Source organism: Manis pentadactyla, chromosome 10, assembly GCF_030020395.1.
Source record: "Manis pentadactyla isolate mManPen7 chromosome 10, mManPen7.hap1, whole genome shotgun sequence".
NCBI lineage: Eukaryota > Metazoa > Chordata > Mammalia > Pholidota > Manidae > Manis > Manis pentadactyla.
The window spans coordinates 68,306,643-68,325,860 of record NC_080028.1 but is presented as its reverse complement, the minus strand read 5'-3'; the positions used below and the strand labels follow the sequence as shown (position 1 = coordinate 68,325,860).

Genomic DNA, 19,218 nt, shown 5'->3' with positions numbered 1-19,218 from the left:
GAGAATGAGTGTGACTTTGCATAATGCTTAACAGAGAATTTTCATAAGGACTTCTTTGCACATTGTTACGTTGTTCTGACTGTAATTATCTTGCTCTGCTTTTTCTCCAGAGACCGTCACCCTACTCTGCTAAACCCACAGTCTCTGTCTCATATTCACTAAAATCCCTAGGTCCCAGGGTTTCTGTGTGGCCCAGAAACACTTGTTTACTACACATTTACTCTTTCATATTTCCATGAATTGCCTCCTTTTCCCTTTGATGTCTCAGACCCCCACCTCCTCTTGTCCTTAGCTCAGGATGACAAATACACCTCATTTTGCCTCACTGCCTTTAGAATTTCATGTCTGTGGATTCCCTTTATGAATGTAATTAAATTTGATTATCTCCTATTAATCTGTTTATGTGTAAAATAGTAATATTTCCAGAATCTCTTGCCTGGCTTTAGTACATCTCCATATCAATAGGTGTATCCAAAAGGTGGAGGGAAGTAGTTCATCTCCATATCAATAGGTGATTACAAGGGGGACTGAGGGCATATCTGGACCAGAGAGGTTGGGTGGGGTCCCTTTTTTGCTGCCAGTTGTGAGAGACATGGGCAAGCAAAAGTGGATGGCTGCTTGTAAGAAATAAATGGGTTTCTCCCACTTTATTTCTCCCTTTGACTGATTTCAACTTCAAAGGTAACTTGCCCCAGGCTGGGAACATATCTTACCCCCAGAGTTACACTGTCTCATGTCATTTGGTCCTTAGACCAGCTTGAAGAACTTTGAAGAGTAAAGGAAAGTTTTCCCTCCCCAACACATGCAAAACGCTGAAAGCAGGAGCATGTTTGCATATGCCAGGACAAGCAAGAAAACTAGTGTGATTGGAGCAGAGTGAGCAAGCAGAAGAGTTGCAGGAGATAAATTCAGGGTGGTAACAGAGCACCAATCGGGTAGCATCATTTAAACCTTTGTTAGGACTCTGATTTTACTTTGAATAAAATGAAAAGCCACTGGATAGGTAACATCTGATATATGTAGAAAAGCATCACTCTGGCAACTATGCTCTGAACAATAGAGAGGGATAGTAGTTGAAGCAGGGAAACCAGTTAGGAGGCTATTGCAATAATCCAGGCATGAGATGATGATGGAGGCTTGGCTCAGGGTGGGAGTAGTAGGGATGATAAGAAAAGACAGATTCTGGGTATATTGGACAGCAGAGGTAACAAGATTTCTGTATGGATCAGCTGTGGGGTATGAGAGAAACAGAATTTGAAGATGATCCAGATGCCTTGAGCAGGCAGAAGTACAGAATTGTCATTAAACCAAGAGAGAAGGACTATGGATGTAGCAGGTTTGGGAGTATAGGGGTAAACCATGAGTTAAGTCTTGAACATGTTAAGCCGAAAATGTGTATTAGTCATCCAAGTTAAAAGCCTAAAAGAAAAGTTCAAAATAGGGATCTGAAATACAGGAGTGGGCTATAAAATGCATGTGTAAATTTGGGAGTCATTTATGTGTGTGGATCATAAGCAAAGCCATGAGGCTGGATGAGAATTACCAAGGGAACAGACAGGGAAGAGAAGAGAACAAGTAATAATTCCTAAAACATTCTAAACGTAAGAGGTTTGAAGAAAGAGGAAAAACCAGCAAGGGAGAGTGAAAAAAAAGAGTAAAACAAGGAGGGTATGGTGTCCTAGAAGCTAGATAAGGAAATTGTATCTATGAGGAAGGGGTAACCAAACTTGTCAAATGCTGCTAATGGTTCAAATGATATAAGGACTGAGAATTGCGCCCTGGATTTAACTGGTGACATCCCTGATATACATGGCATTAAGAGAGAATGAATGGGAGGGAGAGTTTGATAACAGCAAGAATAGATAACTTTTCTGAGGAGAAGTGCTACAAAGGGAAAGAAAAAATAGGGTGATAGCTTGTGAGAGTATGGATCAAGAGAAAGGAAAAAAATTTTAAATAATGAAATAAATAATGCTTATATGCTGATAGGAATAATCTAATAAGAATGAAAAAATGAGTATATAGAAGAAAGAGGGAAGAATTGTTGAGTCAGTGTCTTTCAGTGGACAAGAGAGAGTAAGACCTAGCTAACAAATGGAAAGATAGGCTTTAGATAGGAGTATGGATAGTCCCTTGGAACTCCGGAAAGAAAATCCCGGGGCAAAATACTTTTGAAACCGAAATCAGTCAAAGGCAGAAATAACGTGGGCGAAAGCTATTTATTTCTTACAAGCAGTTGTCCCACATCTCTCTTGACCTGGCTGCAGAAGAAGAGAGCTCACCCAGCCTCTCCAGTCCAGATAGGCCCGGGCTCCCCTTGTAATCACCCACTGATATGGAGATGGACTCCTTCTCTCCACCCCTTGGAAACACCTATTGGTATGGAGATGAACTAAAGCCAGGGGAGAGGTTCTTGAAATATTGAAATTTTACTCACACTCCTCCTTGGTAAGAGTGGAGAAGAGGCAAGTTCAGATGCTAATAAGTGGGTAGATGTAGTGATGGAAGTCTGTAAAGGTCCTCTTCTCATTATTACTAAAGTTTCTCAGTTCAGTAAGACACAGGTCATCACCAGAGACAGGGGGTAGGAGGTTAAGGAGAGGGAAGAAGGCATGAAATGATAGTTTAGGAGAGTTTGGATGAACTGGGGAAGTACCATGTGGAATGACTGGCAGTTGGCATGAAGGCCTCAATTGAGGTTTGAAGTCATGAATTTAACCCAGTAAGCATGGTTGTATATTTTTCTGCAGCTTCGTTCAGCGATAATGGATTGGCCCTGAGTGAATGGGAGTTGTGTTTTAACCAGAGTTATTGTTGCCAAGCAAATATAGCGAAGCCAGAAAGTAGAAAGAAAGTGGCAGGTGTGTGCAAGGTACAGATTGCCCAGATAGAGGGGACAGAAGATAGCCAGGGGGGATGGGTTGTGAACAGATGGTGAATTGGAGGTCCCAGTGGGTTTTAAGCATTATTTAGGTCAGGGTTCTAGAAGGATTGAAATAGAAAGGTCAGTCAGAGGGTGAAATGCATATAATTGAGATCATGGAGTTGGGGGTGGTAATTAACATTTAGAGGATGACTAGGAGAATGCCTGAGATGGGGGAGGATAAAACCAGTGAGAGAATTGAGTTAAAGGAACTGAGAAGCTAGAGTGATAGATAGATCAAATATTTATATATTGAACATCAAAAATTAATGCAGGAGTACTGTTAGAGTGACAGTGAGACAGAAGTTCGTATTATTGCAAAACAAGGAAGGGGACCTGGATGGGTGTAGAAAGTGAAAACCAGCAGCAATGAGGGGTAATAATGCTATAATCTGTTGACATGAGCTACACACTGAGAAGTGACAGAGAATGATCTGAAAGTGGCAGGGAGGACAGGGACACCTTCTACCTCACCTCCAGGCCAAGTGGTACTGGGGATCTGGGAGAGCGAGCAGCCACCACTCAGGAGGGTGCTGCAGGAGCAGCAAGGTCCATAAGGAGAAATGACACTTAGAGTGTGTAGATGAAGGGAAAACAGAGGGAATAAGATGAGACATAATTGTGCTGATAATGGAACTGGGGAGAGGTGGATGAAAGGAACCAAATAAGGATAGGAGTCACTGGTATTGACTAATGTGAAGTAAAAGAAAATACATTTGGTGTCTATCCCTGGTTCCTGGCACAAAACCCCTAAAACCCTAGTACTTTCCTAAGTTACTAGAGCACTGAGAGCATCTTTTGTTCTAGTATTTGGTGTTTGACTCTGGTTCCTGACACAGAACTCCTCTAAGTGCGATAGGAGTGTCCTTGGTTCTAACAAGATGACTCAGGGTGGACTCCCGGTAGCTTCCAGGAGGAAGGGGTGGTCATCAGAGAGGCCAAACCACAATTAAAGGCTTGGAGCTTTCAGCCCCACCTCCCACCCCCATCCTCCAGGAAAAGGAGAGAGGTTGGAGATGGAGTTTATAGTCACTAATGCCTACATGATGAAACCTCGATGAAAATCCTAAGAGTACAGGTTTCGAACTTCCAGGTTGGTGAATACATCCAAGCACTAGGAGGGTGGCATGGATGAAGAAGCTCCTGTGCTCCAGATGCTCCCAGACCTTGCCTTATGCCATCCCTTTATCTGGCTGTTCAACTGCATCCATTGTGATATCCTATATTATATACATACATACATATATATATATATATATATATATATATATATATATATATATATATATATATATATACAGACAGTAAAAGAGAAACCCACAGGAGTGTTTTTATTTTTCAAAAACAAACTGACATAAACAGGAATAAAGGGGAGGATGAAAGTAGTCCTAATGGATTCAAAACAGATAAGTGGATGTGAATATGAGGAGGCTGTGTTGGAAAGTGAGATGGCTACATGAGGCTTCTTGTCCCCTATAGATAGAGAAAAGGATGTTTGAGAAAGCAGGACTATGAACCCCCCTTAGGACTACTTGCAACCTATGAACTCCCCTTATCCCCTCTTACAATGGCAGTAGAATGTCTGGACAAGGATTTGGTTCCAGTGCATGGATCTAGCTTTGACCCTATTGAGAGAGAAAAATTTACTCCAAGAGTCAGGCTCAGCCTTGACACCTGCTGAAGAAATTGAGACTTCCAAAAAAGGCTGGAAGTTATCTTTGACCCCCAGATTCTATGACTAATAAATGAGAATAATACATTTTATGAGAATAATAAAATGCACCCTTATGGAACTTAGCCTACGGCATGTCTTATAGTGGGGAGCCCAATAATTGTTAGCTACACATGCAGTCTACCCTTTCTTTGTCCAGAGGTGCAGTCTTTGTTTTCCTCTAGTCCTGAAAGAGCTAGTTTGAAAGCTAGTAATTTTACCCATAGACCATTAGGAAGCAAACTATTAACTAGATATAAATAATTTAGTACAACATTCTTCATGAAAAAAATCACCCTATATGTAAACTAATACAAATAGTCACTTATCCAAGTTAATCACTTAGTAGGTGCAATAACTTTCATCCTGGTCCATTAATGTTCACTAGTCATCCCTCCATCCCCCCTCCATCTATCCATACATCCAGTTTTACTGAGCATCAGTGCTCCAAACTCTGTGGAAAGCATTGGTAAGGAAACCAATTATGATCCCTATACTTATGGTGTTTACATTCTAGTAAGGAAGAGAAGCATTGATCAAGGTTTCAGAGTTTTCTGGAATGTAACAGAGGACCTAATTTTTAGTTATCTATTTATAAGGATTATCTGAAGTCAAGTTTTCAAATCCCAAAGGACTGATATCGTGTAAGCTCATTTCTAGAATGATTCCATCATGAGAAATACAGTGGCCATCACAAGAGAGCAGAGTAGCAACAGCATTAGTGAAACCTGACATTCCTAATTTCTTAAGCAAGCTTCTTGCCATTCACTGTTTTAGGGCATGGTGTCTTCTGTATCCCCTTCCCAGAACCTAGTTTACTGTTCACCACATATTAGAGTCTTCCTATAATTTAGGTGGGTTGAATTGTGCCACTGCTTTTGCAGCAATGGGATTGCCTTTTCTCCACAACTGAGCTCTCAGGAAGAACCACATTTATAGCTCCTCTTCTAGAAGCCACAGTGTGTAACTCAGAGCGTGCCCTTGCTCTCCCGCCTATGAGACAGGCTTTGGCACATTCACGGGGGGTAACCGTGAGACCGGGACGTCTGAGCGTAGCTCTGGTCGGTGATAGTTTGCTGAGACACGGTTTTCTTCCACCTAGTGAGGTCAGCAGTCATTTCATTTTTCAGATTAACAAAATCCTGTAAATACACCCAGTCAGAGAAAGTTTGACTTGCTCTTTCTTTGTTCCTACATCTTGTTAACTACTAGCTGACTCATTTTAAGCTTCATCTCATGATTCCTGACAGAATCATCCCAAATCATCCAGAGGCTATTAAATCTCATTACTTACCTGGCCATACTTTATTTAATGTGTCATTCTATGCTGCTACATCAAAACCAGATTATAATATGGTGTGTCCATGTTATTCAGACAATATACTCACTGCTACTTGGTGGCAAAAATAATCCATTGATATTCCGAGGTTTGCTGTGATAAAACATACAGGTGATCTTCACACAACCAAGAGGTTGAGTTTCCCAGAAGCATGAAATACTGTTTTGCTAGACAAAGGAGGTGGGGGAAATGTAATAGTCAGATGCCACATTCAAAATAAATCAATGTGCTACAACACAACACAATGTGACAAAAACTATTGCAATTACTGATTCGGGATCATATGTGTTTCCTGGTTTCTAAACTTGCTATTTAATGGATAAAGAAGATGTGGTACATAAACACAATGGAATGTTATTCAGCCATTAAAAAAAATCCTGTCAGTTGCAACAACATGGATGGACCTAGAGGATATTATGCTCAGTGAAATAAGCCAGGTGGAGAAATCTCGACAAAACCGTAAGATTTCACTTATTTGTGGAATATATAAACAAAGGAAAACAGAAGGAACAAAACTGCAGTAGAGTCAGACACAGAAGTGACTGGTGGTTACCATCGGGGAGGGGTTGGCATGGTTGGGTGGGGACGATGAGGGGAATAAACGGGCACAAAAATTCTCTATCATAATGTAAGTTGGTCACTGGGATAGTACGGCATGGTGAATATAGCCAGTGGTTCTGTAACATCTCTCTATGTTGACAGACAGTAACCGCACTAGTGGGGGTGAGGATTTAATAATGTGGGTAACTGTTGAACCACTGTTTTGTATATTTGAAACCAATATAAGATTATATATCAATGATACTTCAACAAAAAATAAAATAAAAAGAAGATAAGATGGATATTTCTAAAACATATTCTCTATTTTTCTAAGAATTTAAGTTGAGCAAAGTGTAAAATGCCTAGAATTATATACTGGAAGGGCAGAACTATTTTTTCTTTATTGTGTTATAAGAGTTTAGTTCACTATTATTGAAGGGAGACAGTTTTAACAAACATGATGTGGACTTAATTCTACCTGCATTTCCATGTGTCTAAATTTGCAAAGTGGCTCGAAACATTTTCGCTGTCTCCATAATGAGCACACAGTGTTACTGCCAAGGGCCTCTTCACAGTGTCGGAATCGGCACTGGGAACCCTAAAAAAAAAGGTCAACAGTGTAGAAAACTCAATATACTAATGTTAGTGTTCATCAACAGTGGGATTCTAATGAAAGAAAATATAAGTAGATAAAATAGAATCATAAAAACACTACAAAATAAGGCCGTAAATCTAAATTTTAGCAAATTAGTCTAATTTTAGTGAGAGACTGACAATATAATCTGATGCTTAAATAGTCCAACATGCCACAAATCATTGATAAAATGCTACTTTTTGTTATCAGTTAATCCATATGCCTCACTAAAGATAAATACAGGAGATCAGCGATAACTCTTGATCACAATCCAGGGAGAAAACAACCTAATTTCTCTTTCTGAAGAAAGCCAGAAAGAATCACCAGCCATGATCGTATTCTATTCCAATCACCGGGGTTCATTCTGACGTGATTGTGAAGCCGAAAGTTTCTACATTTATTTGGTTTCATTGAGATCCATTAATCCTAATCTCTTAAATTAAATATTCTTACCACCATTTACCTTTATAAACTTGAATTCATCCTTTGCTAATTTGTTTTTATCATTTCTTTTCCTTTTACCATGATATTAAATATTTCCTTTTACTTAGACTTTTGATGGGAATATTCAGTAATTGGGTTAGTGAATTTCAAATAGGAAATCTATTAGATTTATTAAAGTTAATTTCAACAGTGACATGAATTTAACTCTTTGAATGTACATGACTGGAATCACATTAACCAAAACAGTATGATGATGTAAAGTTTCAATATCAGGAATCTGATGTCTCAAGGAGCCGTAATATAAGCAAAAGTACCACCCGAAAATAAAAAAGCTATAGGTATGTAACCGGCATATATAAGGGTAGTTTCAATTAAATAATTTAAAATTATCGCAGATCTCCTCAGAGAAATTCAATATATCAAAAGTACACGATTAGCTTTTACTTCAGATTTCAAATACATAAAATATTTTTGTGGGAAAACAGTAAATTTTGATTCAGCAGTTACTGCCATATCTTAATTCTACTAAAAAGCTTAAGCATATGAAGTACCATAAATTGTACAATATTTACCTTTATGCATGTGGAATTAAAAAAGAAATAGCAGTCATTCCCAACTTTTGCCATTTTCAACTCTCTTGCTGCTAATCCAATGTTTTTTAATATTAGAATTTCAGGAATGTAAATATAAGAATTCTCAGTGTGTAAGGGGGAAAAGAACCTCTTTTCCACAGTCTTTCAGGCTATCAGTAGTATTCCTTTAAAACTGACCTCCTGTTGACAGTATATTAAACAAATGGTCATTCTTAAAGAATTAAGTTAGAAGATACCTTCTCCCTTCTCTAGCTTTGAAGAAATGTTGGAAGTGGTTGCTAGTAAACCACAAACTCAAATTCCAGAATTTTCCTTGTTACCTAATCCATTGTTTGCTCATCATAAAATGACCTCACATGTAACTGTAGTCTAGTTTACATCAGTGAATACTGTACAGTATTTCTCTTGCTGAATTCTAGTATATTAACCAAAAAGACTAGTAAAAATGAAATAGTACATTTATCTTTCCCTGTCCTGATTGAATATTGAATACCTTTGGTGTATGCTAGGCTTTAACATATCAGTCAGAAGGAAGTCTTTCTTTCAGAGTGTAATCCAGTAACACCACTTTACTTCTAGAAACTGGTAATAAGTCCTTGATGGCTCTTCAGGTTTATGAGAATCAGGCAAAGCTGCTGGCTGCTACCCATGAGCGTAGAAGTCCAGTTTATAACTGTGGATTGAACCTTTGGCCTTCCCCTGACTTGGGCTCTTCTGTCTCTGCCAGAGATTTTGCTCCAGGCACTAATGAAACCAAAGTACTGGGAATAGAGGGCTTCCTGAGAAATGGTAGCCATACTGCTGCTATTCAAGGAGCAAGTGGAATGCTTTGGAAGATGATCCTTTCTCATAAATGAAGGAATGTTGAACCTAGAATATTCTGTGGCAGTTTGGGAAATGAAAGTTGATAGTTGTGAGGGTTATTTAATTGTTTGTTTCCTTGAGACCCATGAAACAAGCTGCTTTTTAGGATTCCTCTGGAAGAACAAAAATTCACTGGTGCTTGACTATAAAATACTAAGAATTCTGGTCCCAATAACTCACTGCAGCCAGCATCAGGTGTTTTCTCCCCCTTAAAATTTTTTTTGGCCTTCTTGGGTTTTTCTATGAGAAATAAAAAATGACAGAGAAAGTAAACACTCTGAAATGGCAAACCTCTTCTTTCCTCTCTCCTCTCTCAATCTAGTGATGAAAAAACAGTAAAATTTTTAAGGGATATTTTATTCTTTGAGAACCCCCTCATACATAGACACCTCCATTTTCCAAGGACTAAGTCAGGACAGTACCGGACAGTATGATACTTGCAGACAAGACAGAGAAATGAGAACTGGGCCTGTTCAAGCACATAAAAAATATCACTAGACAATATTCTCCTATTTAGGACTACTAGGTTCAATGAAATAGGCTAATATTATTTAATAATACTAATTATTGAGACTGAAATCTGTTGGTATTTGTATGGTCTTGAATTAGTCTAAGGCTAAACTTTGCACTCAGGAAATAACATCAGAACCTACTTTTGTTACTGAAAAACCTGGACTGGATCGCTGATGGAAGAACCAAGCGGTACTTGGAGGTCTTGGAGTGCTGAGGTTTTAATTTTACACCGGCGGGGTCAGAGGAGAGTAATCTCCCAACGTCTGAGCCGCGAACAAAGGCAAGGGAGAGCAATATATATCTTTCTGCTTCCTCATCTGCAACATTTCTACGTGCACAACAAGCAAGCAAGGGGGGGGGGTAAGTTTAGGGAGTGAGTTTAGGGAAGTGAGTGCCTGGCAGAGCGGGAACTAAAGGAGGGTTCTGTTGTCTTTGCTGAGAAGCAGAAGGGAGGCTCCTGGACTAGATGGCTGTCCTTGTAAAATTTTCCCTATCACTTTGACCATATGCTGCCCAGTGAGGTATAATTCAAACAGTATATATATATTTTTGTCCCAAGTGTTTTAATTGTAGCGTTTTCTAATATTCTTCCAGGCAATTCAGTTTTCTTTCCATCTTAGGATGTCTCTGAATATTTCTAGATTTCTACAGTGCTTTCCCTAGGAACTTATTAAAAAGAACGGGTAATTAGGTCTCACCAAAATGGTGTTAAATTGCCATCTTAAGTTTTTAAATAAATAACTAAATAAACAACAAAAATAAATTTAGTAAAAAATAATGTAAATAAAAAATAGTACTTATGCATTGTTATTGTTTAATTTTCATAAATACTACTGGTTAATAAGTGTGATGAACTGCACACACCCAGAAGCGGATCCTTGTTCTTTGACTGTCTTCGGAACCTAGAGGACAGCGCGCGGGAGCGCCCGGCAGGGGGTTCGCACTTCTGCACTACAACTACCAGAAGGCCCCGCGGCCCGGCGCCGCTTCCGGGCGTGCGTCCCGGTCCGTTTCTCGGTGGGTGGGGCGCGGGGACAGCTAGCCTGCTGTCGGGAGCGGTTTGCAGGCACCGTGTCCGGTCACACGGCGTGTGGGGCCCACCATGAGGCGCCTGGGCTCGGTGCAGCGGAAGATGCCGTGCGTGTTTGTGACGGAGGTGAAAGAAGAGCCCGCCACCAAGAGGGACCACCAGGTGCGGGGGTGCGGGGTTGCTGGGCGGGCGCGCGTTGCTTGCTCCCCGCGGCGCTGCTGGCGAGGGCACCCGGCGCGCTGTAGCCGCCCAGCCGGCTGGGAGATTTTTTTAGGCTTGTCTGTGGAGGTCTGGGCTCCAGGTCTCTTACTCCCTGAGCTTCAGGTTCTTAAACTCACTAGTTATAAGGGAGGAACTGTTGGAGAGAATTTTTCTGCAGACAATTCAGACGTGCCTGCGCGTGGAAATTGAAAACCCACATCTTAAATAAGCCTCTCTTCTCAGGTTAACCCCTTTTGGGGAAAACTACCTTCAGAATTAACGTAGTCCCCGCAATCCAAGCGTTACACATTTGAAGCACGTGGTGACAAAGTGGAGATTTTTAGAAGATTCGCTTTTCCTGCCCCCACTTGGGAACCGATGGCAGTGTTGACAGCCTAATTAGGTTCCCAAAGACCAGACCTCCTGTATTGTTACCTGTGATCACCTCCTTGATTCCAACTTGTTGAAGCTTTCTCAGGGTTTAACGTTCTCTCCACTGTTTTACACATAGAGGGGCCCTTAGTGAATGATGAGTGCCCTGTGTCAGCGTAATTCTTTAGTATGTAACAAAAGTCCTTGATAGCAGAGCCCCCAGTTGTCAGTTGGGGACTTCCAGCTCATCACACAAAATCAGCATGTGCATGTCCCAGACCCCCACTCTGCTTGCAGGATTTACCCTGGCTTCTTGCCTTCCAGACTCAAAGACCTTTAAGGCCAAGACTGCCCTGTTATCTCTATGCCCAGTTTTCTAGGACCTGACACATGGTAGGCACTGGATAAATAATTGTTGAATTAAAGAATGAACACTGGAGTCATTTCATGCCAGTTTTCCATTAATCTTAATGCTTTTTACCTTAAACATCTGGTTTTTACTGCTACTATTGTTAGAGTTCTTGGTATTTTATTCTCTGCTAATTGCATTACCTATTTCTTGCCTCCCAGAATGATCATCATTAGGTTCTTTCCTCCTAAAAAGGTCACAGTTCCTACTAGTATCTGTAGCAGTACTTGTCAAACTTTCCTGTTTTAAGCCCTAACCTAAATCCATGTGAAACAGTGTTGCCCTGAGTAATGGGTCACTCCAGCTGTGATTCTCAACTTTGTATGTTGGGAGTGGGGACAGTTGGTAAAATTACCCTCCACCAGGAAAAATAAGCCACTTCTCTTGCCACTCTACAGTTAAGAATAGCCAATTGGTAGCATAGAATCCAAATCCTTAACTGTAATTCAAGGCTTCCTATTCATTAGGCCCATTCTACTCTTTAAGTGCCTCCTGGGCACCTGGGCTCCGTGGAAGTTGGCATATGTGTCTGTGATGGAGGTGCCTACTTAAAGTGAAGTCTCTGTTCTAGCAAAGTTTGTTTCATCCTGTAAACAGACTAGTCACAATACTGTCTCTGTAATTTTGTTCAGGCAATGCTCTCTGCCTGGATCACTTCTTGAATTTTTAATTTTTCAAATCATACTTTGTCTACAAAGTCTTTGATCGTTTTATTTATCCCAGTGATTTCCATTACCCAGACATTTTAGGGGACCTCTTAATTAACATCCTCTATTAGTTTTTATACACACATAACTTGTTTTTCCAGTCATAGCTTGAAGTCTTTAATGGCAGGTAAAGGAGAACTTTGTGTACCCCTTTATATCTTATGTTGTCCTTTGAACATGTTGAGAGAAAGAGTGTAGATGACGATTCTTACAGAAAGGATATTTCAAGAGCTCCCAGCAGAGTAATCTGTCTCAGAATCTCTGATAAATTGAAATTTACACACACATATACACACATTGTTATTGGGCCAAACCTTGCGTGTTGTGCTACCACAGGTTAAATTGATACCTTCTGAGAGTACTGTCATAAAGTAACGATAAATCCCCAGTCACTCGGTTTTGTCTTGAAAGTACTAAATCAGTACTAGGATGGAACTAATTTCCTAAGTTTACTTGACTCCAAAACATTACTTTCACTTATTAATCTTAAGCCCACACACACCAGTATAATGTTTATATTGTGCAGTTTTTCATATATGTACGATGAATTTAGGCTGTAAAATAGTGGCATAAATCTTTTTCAGAAATTAAGATAAATTTTAGATAAAAAGTTGGTAGGGGCCATAGAAGCTGTTCTTTATTCCATTCTTGACGCTCTTTTGGCTTGTCTTCCTGACAGTAGAAAGCCATAAATTATGCAAACAGTTTATTACTGGTAAGACTGAAAGGGTCCCCATTTGTTTTTCTCCTCAGCACTTATCACACTTAACATTGTATTATGCCCTTTATTGCTGCTGTCTTCCTCATTAAAATGAAAGTTCTCCAAAGGCAGATTTTTTTGTGTTCACCTCTATTTCCAGTGCCAAGGACAGTACTCAACCTATAGGAGGCATTTAGCAAATCATTGTCAAATAACACAGTGAACAGCTGTGCTAGGTAAGGACATGGTTCCTGGTGTCAAGCTCCTTGTGGTAGGTAAAGAAACATGTGAATAGTTACAAATCTGTGTGTGAAAAAAGGTACTGCGGTGATAGTGTAGAAGGGAGGGGGTGGCAGGTGAGAACTTCACAGAAATAATTTTGAATTGTCTTAAAGGATAAACAGGAGATGACTTGTAGAACTACTAAAATCAAGACCATTCTGGGTGAGTGTGTGTGCAGCCACAGAAGCTGTGTATCTTAAACCAATTCTCTCTCTTTTTTTTCAGCCATTTAAAGTTTTGGCAACTGAAACTGTAAGTCACAAGGCATTAGATGCAGATATACACAGTGCAATTCCAACGGAAAAAGTGGATGGAACATGTTGTTATGTTACCACCTACAGAGGTAAAATAAAACTGTACTACAAATTTTACTTATATTTCTTTAATCTATAAACTATATAAATTTGAAGTGGGGCATTTGTTCTTCATAAACCCTTGAAAATGTAAGTGTAATAGCAAAATAATAAAGTCATGATTGTTATAATTTACTTATTTATGATATCATTGTTATTTTCTCAGGGGAGGAAGGAAAGGTAACTATCATTTACTTAATACTCATTAAGAGGCAGACTGACTTCATATTTGTTATCTCTAATAGCACCATAAACCTCTCCATTTCACAGATGTGGAAACCGAGGTTTAGAGAACTTAAACAATTTGTCCAAGACCATAAAATTAATGAGTGGCTGAGCTGCTAATAGAACGTAGGTTTGTCTGACCCTGGAGCTGCTTCTTGCTCCACTGATCCCAGTGCTGATTCCATTGTTTTCTTTCACTGTTGGCAGTGTCTATAATTCATTTCTTTTTAATGTGCCTTAAAAAAGGTAGAAATTAAAGGGAATTGTCAGCAAATATAAATGTAAGGGAGAAAATACAATGAAAAGAAGAGAAATAATCTTTGTGATTTTTCTGTGAAATAACCTCTGAATTCCAGCAGGACAAACAGAGTAGTTAAATGAAAATCAAATGCATTTCTCATACTAAGAAATCTCTTCTGAGATGCATGTTTTCATTTCTAATTATAAAATACATGACAAAATTTACCATCTTAACTATTTGTAAGTGTCCAGTTTAGTGGTGTGTACAGTTGATATTGCGTTTCCCCCTCTTAGCCCTTGACAACCACCATTCTGTCTTGTCCCTGTAATTTTAGCTCCTTTCAATGTCTCATATAAGTGAAGTTATATAGTATCTGTCATTTTGGGACTGGCTAGATGAATCACTTAGCATATTGTCTTCAAGTTTCATGCATTTTGTAGTACATGTCAGAATTCTCTTCCTTTTTGAGGCTGAGTAGTATTCCATACATGATGTCTGTGTATACCACATAATGTCATGTATATACCCAGCAGCCATCAGTGTATGCTTGGGCTGCTTCACCTTTTGGCTATTGTGAGCAATGCTGCTATGAACACCGTATATCAATATCTCTGAGACCCTGCTTTCAGTTCTTTCTGTTATATATCCAGAGGTGGAACTGCTGAATCCTATGTTAATCCTATTTGTAATTTTTTGAGAAACTGTCATACTGTTTCCATAGTAGCCTCACCATTTAACAACAGTGTACAAAAGTTCCTACCAACAGTATACAAGAGGTCTAATTTCACCACATCCTCACCAACACTTTTTTGTTGTTGTTGATAATAGCCACTTTAATGGGTATCCGTGAAATAAGTTTTTTACATTTACTAGTAAACAGAGCAAAAGGTCCATTCAGCCAGAAATGCAGACTATAATTTTAACCTGGTTATTTATTGGGGTAGCTAATTAGTAATACAGAAGGTCTGAACCAAACTAAAAATCAATAATTATTTAGTATCTGATTTATATATTTGAAAAAGGTGTAAGAAAATTTTTAGACTTTAATATTTATATTGAGAAATGTCATTGTGCATCATTATGTGTGATTATGTATAATGGTGGCAGTTGAACAGGATTGCCTTGTCAGGACCCAAAATGGCAATGCTAGCAAATCCTGCTTATTGCACTACACAATATAGCAAGGGCATTAATGTAAGGATGTGTACTGCAGCCAAAGACTATCTGAGCAGAGGGTCTAAGTGAGGCCAGCTAAAGTTCCTATTGTCACCCCACCCTCAAGGTCCTGGCAGGACACATTTTCTCAAATCAGGACCCACTGTGTGCAAGGAACACCTTGGAAATGGGATCCATAATGGAGTCTCAACTGGAGATTTGTTATCTTCTTGCTCGGTAACCAGCCTCAAAAACAGAGCTTCCAGGGTACTCACTGAGACCAGGTGCAACTCATTAGTCTTTAACTGTTACCAGTAAAGAATGCAGGTACATTGCCCTGAAACTTCGCAGATCCTTGATCATAATGCATCACTATTACTAGTGTTTCATGCCTTGATCAGGGTTCAAAGCTATGCAGAACAGTCCAGCCTAATTCCAGGTTTTTGGTAATTAACCCTTCTAGCATGTAGTTACATTTTAGGGAAGGTGTGGATACAAGCATCTGGTTAGGATTCCATTTAGTAGAGAGGTAACTTTAGTTTCTCCAGTGCTAGTTACTCATAAAAGATGGTTGTGTAATGTCCTTATGAAACGGTAACTTACTTATTTTTTATTTCATCCCCGTCATCCTCTAAAAAAAGACTTCAAGTCTTCCTACATCATCAGGTACCCCTAGGTAGGATATGTCTGTTAGACTGCCTGTTTCCCTGCCTTCTACAGTTACTTCCTTAGATGATCCCAACTGTTCATTGACAAATTTCATACTGAAATGTCTTTCAAGATAAGTTTTATTGTTTTCATCTTAAACTTTTCTTATCCTTTTATTATTTTTTTAGGTCAGCCATATCTTTGGGCTCGGCTGGATAGAAAGCCTAACAAACAAGCTGAGAAAAGATTTAAACATTTTCTATGTTCGAAACAAAACTCAAAAGGTTAGTGAGTCTTTTTTGTTAAGTTTTTCATGATTTAAGTAAGCAGTTATTTTTGGCTTATTTCTTGTTATGGTATTTATTTCATCTTTTATACAATGTAAGCACCTTGGGAAAAGAAAATTACAATTGAGTATCTTAATACATAAAAGAATATTCTTGAAAAATATTTTAAGGTGTGTTCCTAACATTTCTGTGACTTTTTATTACATTATGTTTATTAAGACTACAAATTATTATTTATGTATTCTAATGAGCAACACATTTTGGTTTTGTGTGCCTAAGAGACAAATATAATTTACATTAGGCCCAAATCTCAAAGCATTATTAATATTTTTATTACATTAAAATGTCTCAATATTATATAAGGTGATATAAGTCATCATTGTACGTCCACTTATTCATATATATGTGTTTTTATTTGTAGTGACTCAAAAAGCCATCATAAATCTACATATACTAGGACATTGCTACTTTAGTTACACTGTTGTCCACTATTTATAGAGAGTGGTGAGCTAAAAATTGAAAATTTGAAGTGTTAGTATCCTGACCCTGAGAAGTATAGTTACATAATGAATGGAGAATAATTATATACCTGATACAATTGTGTTTGTTAGCTGTTCCCACTTTGAATTTGTTCAGTATTTTGTATTTTTTAAAGTGTTGCCACATGTAAGATTATTTAATTCTTTTAGAATTTTTTTGGAATGTTGAGGAGGACTTCAAACCTGTTCCAGAGTGCTGGATCCCTGCGAAGGAAATAGAACAATTAAATGGGAATCCCATGCCTGGTGAAAATGGACACATTCCTGGTATCATGAAAATGCTTCTAAAATGCAGTTTTGTGTTTAATAGTATAAAGAACAAAAGAGCCATTCAGTCAGAAATTACAGAATTTAATTTTAATCTGGTTCTTCATTATATTTATCTGTATTGCACAAAATTTCTGAGTCTATGTTAAGTTTAACAATATATACTAACGATGTATTCATATCAAGAATGTTCTCTCGGGTTTATAATCTTTTCTAAGAAGTGCCATTAACTACCTGTAGTCTGTAGAAATTAGTAAAGCATTGTGGGAGTAGTGTCTGTGTAGTTTTTGCAAAGATCCTAGAAGACTTTCTCAATAGAGGGAGGTGAACATAGGTGTCTCCCACGGAGTGTTTCTGGGGATGGGAAAATTTTTGCAAAAGTGTGCTGAGTAGGATACCCCAGATTAAGGTTCAGTACAACAGGGGTGCCCTGAGTACCTGTAATATTCAAAATACTTATAGGTTCCAGTAATAAAAAAATGAAGATCAGAATAGTTATCCTTGATGATGTTTTAGACTTTAGGGGAAATCCACCACTAATAGTATGATTTAAGAACTAAAAGGAAAGAATACACAGGGTACAGTTGGATAGAAGAGGAAGAATTCTAGTTCGACCTGCGGTGGTTAGAGGAGGCTTCTAGGCAGAGTGAGTATCTGTCCTGAAGCTTAAGAGCCAGAAGTTACCAGCAAGGAAGACGGAAGGTCGGTTATGTAGTCCTCTGGAAATACTAGGTAATGCTTCATTGTGGCTGGAATGTTGAGGGTATATGACATTTGAGGACACTAAAATGTTGAGGATGAAGTTTGGAATCTACTCAGATCTTACAGGGGTATTAGTATTCCATCTAAAGATGTTTGAAGTTTATCCTGAGGTGATTATTAGGGATACAGCAAAATGGAATTAAAATTTTTGAAATAGAATTATAGGGTGGGTTTCATTGGAGATTTGTAGACCAGACTGGTAGACCAGGTTATCATAGTAATCTGGGTGAGTAATGAAGGCCAAAGATGATGATGATGGGCACAGTGGTACATATGCCCTAGTTTGTCTGTTTTGGGGTAGAGGGAAGGATTCTCTTCTGGCAACAGGAGTTAGCAGAGGAATTGCAATACCATTGAGTAAATGTGGAATCAGTAAGTTGTGCAGTAAATGTTGGAACAATAAATTGTAGAACACTTACTGCATATGTCTGTTCCTGAAACTGGAGAGAAGGAAGAGAGATTAAGTAAAGAAGGTTTTAATGCTTTGTCTTGGAATGGTGCTCAGTTCTTACTGAAAAGGTGAATTTTCTGGTAAAGGAGTGTTGGGTGCTCTGTAGTAAATAAGTAAACAGGTTAATTTCTCAGCAGAATAAAGAAAACATTATTAAAAAATCATGATTAAGAAAGTAGTAAAACTTATGATATTAAAAGTGGTATCTCTGTTTGATAGGATATCCAGAAAATTGGAAAATTTACAACAAAAATAAAGATGACCTTGTCACAATCCAAAGAAAAACAGTGTAGTAAAAGCACTTTTTTTCTTAAAATGATAGGTTGGGTACCAGTGGAGAAAACCAGTAAACAGTATTGCTGGCATTCCTCTGTAGTTAACTATGAGTTTGAAATTGCCCTGGTGCTGAAGCCTCATCCTGATGAGCCTGGTCTTCTGGAAATTACTGCAGTGCCGCTGTCTGATCTCTTAGAACAAACACTGGAGCTTATAGGAACAAATGTTAACGGAAATCCGTATGGTAAGTAAAGCCTTTTCCTTGGTCGTTGTAATAACAGTCATTTATGGAGAGAACTTTCTAGGTTCAATTTAAAAACAAAGACTAAAAACATGACTGATAAATTTGAGTTATATAGCTTCCTAGGATTATAACCATTTTTAGTCATTTTATTACACATAATTCTTAACATTTCACTAACGGGCTGATATTAGTCCCTCATTCTTTGCTGTACTCTATTTCACTACTGTTTTATGAAACGTAATTAAGGGTAGCTTCTCGTTGCTTTTTCATACGGTGAATTGAGTTGAATGACAATCATGATGTGCTTTTCATGGCTAGATAATTAATTTAGCATTAATTAAGAGCTGAGAGTAAAGTAAATAAAGAATTGGCAGTGAATAGCATATCAAACATCAAAATGTATAGGATGGATTGATTCCATGTCCTGAGGGCGCTATGGGGCACGTTGTTGTCAGGGATGCAGAGACACCCAAGGATATTAAAGCTGGAATAGGGAAATCTTATATGG

The 19,218-nt window shown here is 38.6% G+C and overlaps 2 protein-coding genes across 9 annotated transcripts in view; one reads left to right on the top strand and one right to left on the bottom strand.

Moving 5' to 3' along the window:
* The window catches only part of C10H12orf50 (chromosome 10 C12orf50 homolog), a 33,348-nt gene extending 26,330 nt beyond the window's left edge, over positions 1-7,018 (bottom strand). Inside the window, exons 1-2 of one of the 2 annotated variants that reach the window (XM_057486896.1) lie at positions 6,992-7,018; positions 6,023-6,140 (exon numbers count right to left, since the gene is read on the bottom strand). In XM_057486896.1, the coding sequence (XP_057342879.1) occupies positions 6,023-6,140; positions 6,992-7,003 (130 nt within the window). In that variant the 5' untranslated portion in view covers positions 7,004-7,018. The remainder of the gene's footprint in view (positions 1-6,022; positions 6,141-6,991) is intronic. The other variant, XM_057486897.1, reaches the window with a different exon arrangement.
* A 3,526-nt stretch (positions 7,019-10,544) lies between these two features.
* Positions 10,545-19,218, top strand: part of LOC118931952 (RNA 5'-phosphate and 3'-OH ligase 1) — a 36,627-nt gene continuing 27,953 nt past the window's right edge. For 4 of the 7 annotated variants that reach the window (XM_057486910.1, XM_057486909.1, XM_057486907.1 and 1 more), the window contains exons 1-5: positions 10,572-10,753; positions 13,488-13,605; positions 16,073-16,168; positions 16,861-16,977; positions 18,513-18,710. In XM_057486910.1, the coding sequence (XP_057342893.1) occupies positions 10,664-10,753; positions 13,488-13,605; positions 16,073-16,168; positions 16,861-16,977; positions 18,513-18,710 (619 nt within the window). In that variant the 5' untranslated portion in view covers positions 10,572-10,663. Of the gene's footprint in view, positions 10,754-13,487; positions 13,606-16,072; positions 16,169-16,860; positions 16,978-18,512; positions 18,711-19,218 lie in introns of all 7 variants that reach the window. The other 3 variants (XM_057486908.1, XM_057486905.1, XR_008992096.1) reach the window with 3 other exon arrangements.